Source organism: Limulus polyphemus, unplaced genomic scaffold (assembly GCF_000517525.1).
Source record: "Limulus polyphemus unplaced genomic scaffold, Limulus_polyphemus-2.1.2 Scaffold801, whole genome shotgun sequence".
Lineage (NCBI taxonomy): Eukaryota > Metazoa > Arthropoda > Merostomata > Xiphosura > Limulidae > Limulus > Limulus polyphemus.
Genome location: NW_013666411.1, coordinates 411,322 through 419,867, shown reverse-complemented (window position 1 = coordinate 419,867; position 8,546 = coordinate 411,322). Strand labels below are relative to the sequence as shown.

The 8,546-nt window shown below is 34.7% G+C and overlaps 1 protein-coding gene across 1 annotated transcript in view; it reads right to left on the bottom strand.

Annotated features, from left to right (window-relative positions):
- Nucleotides 1-622: 622 nt before the first annotated feature.
- Nucleotides 623-8,546, bottom strand: part of LOC106460594 (dual specificity tyrosine-phosphorylation-regulated kinase 2-like) — a 52,064-nt gene continuing 44,140 nt past the window's right edge. Inside the window, exons 6-8 of the mRNA XM_022387345.1 lie at nt 7,454-7,592; nt 5,900-6,022; nt 623-926 (exon numbers count right to left, since the gene is read on the bottom strand). Of these exons, the coding sequence (XP_022243053.1) occupies nt 654-926; nt 5,900-6,022; nt 7,454-7,592 (535 nt within the window). The 3' untranslated portion in view covers nt 623-653. The remainder of the gene's footprint in view (nt 927-5,899; nt 6,023-7,453; nt 7,593-8,546) is intronic.

The window sequence follows — 8,546 nt, the reverse complement described above, 5'->3', positions numbered from 1 at the left end:
CGCCAAAGTACATGATAGTTCTAGAAACGTTGCGTCATAGTAGTCATGTGACTCGCTGACGCAACAATACTGTTCACGAGGTAACAGTCACACCTGTATTTCCAGCAACATAGTTGACAAAATCAGTCCTGGACTGTCGTCTATCTTGTAAAGAACGTACTCTGAAATATTTAGTTTCTACCTCGACTACTTCTATTATTAACAGTGCCAGTTACAAGTATTCTCTCCAGAATCTTGTAAAAAGCTTCTTCAGAAACATTAAGTCTTGTTACACTATTTCGCATGAAGTGTCTTTGACCAGCCACAACTTTGACTTGTAATACATTATTTCAATCCTGTTAACCATGACTGATATAGACTACCACTACTGGGCATAGTATGACTGTCAGTACTTTTATAGGCGTTATACTAGTGTGGCACTTTCTGATTGGTTGGATGACAACGAGTCATAGTTCAGGCTATCAACACATTACAGTACATTTTCACACACACACACACACACACAAAAAGGCTGGCATTTCCGTTGTATTTGTCATTTATGCCCATTTTCCTCACAGTTATTATAATCATTTTCAATAATATATACAAATAAAACTTTTGATAATTAGTTAAACTTGCCATATCACGACTCAAAACCTAAGCAAAAATGTGTCTTACATATAATAATAATAATAAAATAAAAAACAGCTACAGTTCCTCTTAAGCATCTCTGATTTTATTTCTTTTTCTTTACCAAAGAACAGTCTGCGACGAGATGCCATTTCTAACAGTTCAGCTGGCGGTGAACCGAGTATTTCCATAATACAAGCCAATTGATCAGCTTCATTTTCACCTGGGAATAACGGAAATCCGGTATAGAGCTCCGCCAGGATGGAACCGAGGCTCCACATGTCAATAGCCGTTCCATAAGGAAGTCCAAGAATAACCTGGTGTAAACAACAGTAAAGAAAAAAGAATTTTCCATAGTAATCTATCACTAAAACCGAGCAGTAAAGACTATTGTATTTGAAATTTAATTTTAGAGAAGGAAATTGTCCTAGTTATTGTGTTATCAGACTTATACAACGATATAATATCAATCAATAACGCATACAACGTTTGATTTTACATAACTAAAACACTTTTTACAGAGACTAATCCACATTACACGTTTCGATGCTTTTCCGTCCTCTTCAATATTGCTTAATTATGTAAAACCAAACGTTGTGTGCGTTATTTATTTGTCATAGAAAATGTTCACAAACGCCGAAATACTATAAAAAAAAAGCTTATGTAACGATATTTAATAAATGAAAATACACCAGATCACACCACACAAGTTTCAAAGTTTCGTAACACCGATATGATCAGACACAACGTACTCTGATTTAAGATTACATTCTTTAAATACTGTTTCTCATAGTATTCTCTTCTTTAATAGCCCCCCAGTGACACAGCGATATGTCTGCGGACTTACAACTCTTGAAACCGAGTTTCGATACCCGTGGTGGGCAGAGCACAGATAGCCCATTGTGTAGATTTGTGCTTAATTCCAAACAAACAAATCTTCTTTGATATGATATTGAATACATTGTAAACTCGTGTAATATTACACGCTACAGCCTAATAGATATGATTTTTTAAAATATTTTTCTCACGTAATACAACTAACCCACGAATCTCAAATGTTATTGTTTCTGAGAGCAAGTCTATACAAAGACCTCTCTGCAATGTGTCCACTGCAGAAATCGAAGCCCAAATTTTAGCTTTGTAAGTCTGGAAAATTACCGCTGACGGCTTCAAAGAAATTTCACATATACTATAGCTGTTCATCGAGTAATAAAACTATTTAATTAAAAGAACAATGTGTGTCATTCAGCTGGTGCGTGTGTGCTTGCTAACTCACATGGAAACCTAATATTCCTATTGGCTAATCGTACACTGGTAATTTTACGTTTATGCAAGTGCAAAAGTGAACGATGTTTAACGTGCATTGTTCTATACGAGTGGAAAACTTTAAGACAGTTACTTCAGTAACATAAACAAACATGCAAAGAAGTGCATTAAGTCAATTACTTACCTTTCTATGACTTATAAATGGCACAATACCATTACATCTCGATACAAATTTCAATAGGCTCCTGAAAATCGCAAGTTAGGCGTAAAGTTTAAATACGCTTTGTACTCAAAGCACGAGTGAGGAGAGTATTGTATGTACGCAGAAAGCTCAAATTAGGCTTATTACAAATTTTATAACTTTTACATTAATTTTTCGCTTACCACCGACATTAGCTCCTCGTACAGCCACAGTTTGAAAATCACTGCCTTAGAGAATTCATTGCTTCATATGATTTAGAAAAAAAAAGCTAAAAATCAGTAAAAAAATTAAAAATGGTAGCAGTTATTATTTGTATTCAGGTGTTAAAAACAGTGTTGTGCGCTATAAAACGTATTAAGTATGAGGTCAGTTACTACCAACTGTATGTTTCTGATATTCTAAATTACAGTAAAATGAGCTAAGAGTAAAAAACTAGGCTATTCTACATAAAGTGTGTCTGATTTTGTGGGTATGATGAGGTGGTGCTGGCTGAGGGAGACACTTGTAAATTTCGCTTTGTGTATTTATAGGAGAGAAAGGGGTTTGTGTATTCCTTGACTCAGGCGATTTGCTGTAGTTAATTAATAACGAACATTCTTTGAACCTAAATTAATCAAAAATTGTTGTTTCGCATTGTCTTCTAGGGATTCTAAATACATTGGTAATTGAGGGTTGTCACTAGACTTGCTAGCTAGAACTTTGTTTCCCTTCCTTCCTAATGGTAGACTAGAGGGAAGACAACTAGTCAACACTATCCACTACGAATCTGTGGGCTTCTAATCGAATACTGGAATCTGAACGTCACTCTTACAATGTAACCACGGCTCTAAAGTGAGGAGCGAGATTTATTTTGCGGTTATGGGGCACGAACCACGAATTCACAGTCCGACACGTCAACACTCGCCCAGCATTAACAGGAACAGAAAAATACTTTATAAGAATTAAATACATACACAGAAAACTCATACCAAAGACTATGTTTACATACAAGGACATTCTTTGTCCTCTCTGACCCTATGTCAAATTCTGTCCTTTAGGAACCTTACTAGTCCAATGGAAATAAAGAATATAGACGACTTAAATACCACACGTCAAAATATGTAAACACAAGGTATTAAGTTCAAGATGTTATTTTACTGATAGCTCTAGATACAGAGCAGGCACTGATGATTGAGGTGTGATAACGAGCTCATTTTTCCATTCTTATCTATTGCTCAGATGTTAGGGTTAGCTATCCTGAAGGTAACGGGAAAATTTTTTACAACTATCTTATTTTTGTATGCATAGTACAGAAAGACATTTAACGTTTCTGCAAGGATTACTTGACAAAAATGGCTTGACATAGCACGGTGGTTAGGGCACTCGACTCACAATCTGCGGTTCGTGGGTTCGAATCTCCGTCACACTGAACATGGTCGCCCTTACAGTCGTGTTTTTTTTATAATGTTACAGTCAATCCCACTATTCGTTGGTAAAAGAGTAGCCCAAGAGTTGGCGGTGGGTGGTGTTGACTAGCTGCTTTCCATCTAGTCTTACACTGCTAAAATAGGGACGGCTGGTGCAGATAGTCCTCGTGTAGATTTGCGCGAAATTCAAAACAAACAAACCTACTCAGTGATCACGATGCATGATGTCCGAGATAGACTGAGAAGATACTACATTCGTGACGTTTTTTGCAACATCTTATGGCTGAGGAACTAAGCATCGTTAACGTTACTATGACTGTCGTAACAAAAGCAACTGGCGTAGCAAAATCCCGCGTAAGTTTAACATCGTGATCAGCTTTAAATAGTAAATAATTTTTACTTTTTTTATGTAATCAAATCTGCGACATTGAGCATGCCATCTACATGCAACGTGTGACTAACAACATTTACAAGTTTCAATTGTAACGGTTATGGTTATTCTCGTAAATACACATGTTGGATTTAAATATTTAACATAAATGTAAATACTTTTTACAAGACACGTAAAAAAATGTAATGTGAAATTATGTGGACCACAATTAGAGAGGAGTCCGTAATATTGGTTCAAAGATCATTTTAATTTTCCTATCAGTATAACTTCTGCGATTTTCCTTCTTTCTATATCAGCTTCGTTTCTAAAATGTTCAAGAAAAGTTTTAAGAGCACTGGAAACATAACTCGTAACCATATGCTTTTACACAAATGTACACTTAACACGTGATATGCAATACCGTAAAACTAAACGCATATAACACTTGATATACAATATCGTAAAACTAAACGCATATAACACTTGATATACAATACGATAAAATTATACACACACACATTACACAGAATTAATATGTTAAAAAAATTCTAAACAGAACTGAGGAATCAGGTCAATTAATATTGTTACTTAACATTGTAAATATTGTAGTCTTGTGTTAAATTATGAAGAATGATCTAATCTAAGAAATTAGACTTTTAGAGAAAAACCCCCCTTTAAAAAACTATGGTAAAAATTTATTTACTTGGCGACGTTTCGAGTAAACGCTCTTTTTTCAAGCCAGAAACAAGCTAGTTGGTTAATGACAATTATAGGAACGTTTTGTCGCCAAGTAAATAAATTACTACCATAGTTTTTACAGAAGATATTTCTCTAAAAGTCTATTTTCTTTATTTTATCACCTTCGCATTTTTCTACTTATTTAATCGCTGATATAATCTATACGTTTACTTTGTTAATATTTTCTTAGTGTAAACATTGTTTCTTATTGATATATGCCAGAAAATTATTTGACTTTAAAAGGCTCTCTAAATATTTTAACATCACTATAAAAGTTTGAGCTTATCAATGAAATTAACTAAAAGTGAATTTTAAAAATGAGATAGTATTATTGGTCGAATAAATCGTGTCAACTATCAACATTCATGTTTTCAACTTGAACGTAACTTTATACGACACATGGGCTAAGTGGTCAAGTCAGGAACTCCATAATTTAGGTAGTGCCGTCCCAACTTTTGAACTACCTGCCAGATTGATAACAGACAGCAGAACTCGCCGCCTTCACGACTACTTTTAACCGACTATCGGGAATAACTTTTAAAACACGACCACAGTGAAAATGCGGAACGTATTTAGCGGTAAATCACGGGATCAAACCTTGGACTTCCAGATTCGCAGACTGGCAAGTTAATTACTAGTCCAATCCTTGTATCAAATATCATCAGTATGTTACTAACGTCATATCAGAAAGGCTTGATTTTGCATGTTTATGTTGTACTAAAAATTTAATGCTTTTAACACATAAAAGAAAGTCAAACTTCTGTCCGAAAACATTTGGAATTCAGGGACTTGTTCTAATTAAAATTCATTATTGGAACTGTTGTAATTCGCGAAAGAAAAGTTTTACTTATGTGAAGATGGCTATAACTATTATTTCAATACTAAAAGAATCCAGTGAAATCTGACACTTAATATATATATATACATTACTTCAAAATTTTTAAATATGCTGCGACAAGAAGACGACCTACAAAGTTGATGCATTAATGTCACACATACTATAAGTAATACACTAAAGCAGACTGTTAGAAAACTTATCATTTCCTGCAGATTTTTTTAACAAGCAACACCAGGTGTTCCAATTGTTTTTAGATATTTTCCCCACCCATTCGACACTGATAAAAGGAAGTTTATATTATTATATATATTTTACTTTATTTTATATATATTTTATTTTCACTTACATTTGAAACATTATTTGGCTGGTATTCTTAGAGATGTTTAGTAAAATAGTAACTTTGTGTGTTAAGGTTTTTCATTTATTCCCATTTTTATCACATTAATTAAAAACAAAGATAAATGAGTTACCTCTGGCGATCTGTAAAATCTTGATTGGATGTATGTGTAGACTCTCTGGTGAGCAAAACAAGAACTACCAAAGTCAATAACTTTAATAGAATTGGTTCCTCTTTGTTTAACGAGAATATTTTCCTACAAAACAAAAGTTGACAGCGAGAAATTAAATAACGAATAGAAGATAATCCTGAAATAATCATGTTATTATATTCAGGGTTATTTTAAAGCCTATTCTACCGTACATAACTAGAAACTAATCACCAGTGAGATAGTTTGGGTTATGAGATGATGGAAAAGGTGGCGATTCCAGTGTCATGTCAAAAATAACTCCCTCCAGCAGGAGCTATAACGGAATTCGTATACCAATGCCTGTATAAAAACAGAACCAAACATATGATTCCAAGCTGTTTATATCTGAACATTAGAATAGTAACAAGACTAGCGCAACATTAAAGTAACATCGAGGTGAACATTTTGTTTATTTGTGGTTGATTTTCACGCAAAGCTACTCGGGGGGGGGGGAGTGGTATCTGCACTGGCCATCTGTAATTGTGAAGTGATAGACTAGGAGAAAGGTAGCTAGACAACACCACCAACTACCAACTCGCGAGCTATTCTGTTGGAATAGTAGAATTTGACCATCGCTCCTCTAACGCCTCAAAGTGTGGAGCGTTTGTTTTTTCGGGGGGGGGCGGTACGCGAAACAGAGCGCCTCGGATCCTCAGTCAGGGTTGTCAACCACTTGACTGCACTCGATCCGACGTAAAAGCAGCGAATGGAGAATATAATCAACAGTGAGGCTTAAGAGCAGCTTATCAACAAACGTGAATAAAAAGGATCGGTTGTTGATGTAACTTGGAACATGTTATCATTCCAACACTTCATGTAATATGAGACTGCAGCTGGTATTGCAAGGACTGTCAAGACATTGCTGGGACATGCTTTCAGCGATTGAGTAACCAGCAGTAAGGTTTCACACACACGTGACCAGAACTGTTTCCACATCTTATCCTTGTTGAGTTTCGGCTATGGGGTCACCTCAGATTTCTGACATACTATGGCGTGTCCACTACCTTCACAGACTTGAAAGCTATCATGCGATACCAAGTAAAGTGCGGCTGTTGGAAGTCAGACAATATTATTAAAGTGTATGTCACGTTCTCTCGTGAATGAAAAGAATAATAAACATGAATGATTTGACATTGAACCTGTTGGCTGGCCCCCTGGTGGCTCAACAGACCATTGAGTAGCTTTGTACTCAAGAAGAATGAAAGAAACAGTTTGATTGGTATTGGAGCCGTCTTTCCCATCATATCATTAATTCATCTCTGTTCAATAGTTTTCGAATTATGGACGTTAGAATAGTCCATATAATTTAATAATAACCCTGTAAGTGAACCAACTAACAAACACGTTACATAAGTTGAAATAAATGTAAAGGTGTAACTATAAACAGATTATACTTGAACAAGAGTTGTGTATAAAATCAGTTTATAACTAATCACGTGAACAATTTGCATCCTATCAATGTTGATCATATTTTACAATACAAATGGATGCACATACAGGTTTCAAGTCACAATGGATTATATTCTCTCGGTACAACAGTCGCAGACATTGGATAAGAGAGTAGCTAAACTTTCTAATAAGTCCTAAACTCAGGCCCTGATAATTGTTCTGCTTGATAAGGTCGTACAGATTCATCCTGAAATAATAGAAATGCATACATTGGAGTGTACGTACATAAAAAACAAACACTTATTTGAAATGTCTATATTTGTAAAGTCCAAATAATATTTAGATCTAAAATTATTCAGGACATATAAAAAAATGTAAAACATTAACACCTAACCTTGAGGGGGATATTTTTTAATTATGATTGACAGAGTGGCAGAAAGAGCTCAGTAATAGCAAACACTAAGACCTCATTTGTAGAATACGCGAACCAAAAGTACAAAAAACATACATTCTGGCTGTAATAATGTTCCTATCGCAACTATATCTGTATCGTATTCATATTTATGTTGTAGACGTATCTGTTTTGTATCACATTTCTTTTTTAGCTATATTTATAGTGTTGTGGTACATCATTTGCTTAATTAAATGTACGATAAATAACATAATGCTACAATTTAAACGTCGAAAGTCGGCAAAAAATAAGAGAACCAACAGACGGTTAACATGTTTTTATAACAGTTTTTAGGCCTATCGATTTGCTAATATTTCGCCGGCTTTCGCATTTAAACCGTAACTTTTAGAGTATTATACATACATAAATAGCGTTTCATATAATGTTTTGTCTGTCATCGTCTACCTCAACTGAAGACTTCTGATATTGAACTAAAAAGCTTATTAGGTGACTTGTGATAGACAAAAGATAGGTCGGAAATGTTAATTTTTATACAAACCTCTAATTTCGAGCCACAATGAACAGATTAGGAAGAATGCGACAGAAAACACATCTGTAGTTAATTTGTTTTTACAATAAGGCACACTGTGATTGATTGGTGAGTTTTATATGACGAAAGGCAACGATATCTAATGTAAATATGTTTACAAGTAACATATTATTGCGTATCTGTTCCTTTGTTAATTTCCGGTAGAAATTCTTTCCGAAGAACTTCAGCGATACAAGTCCTTTCTTGATTAAAACTTGTTT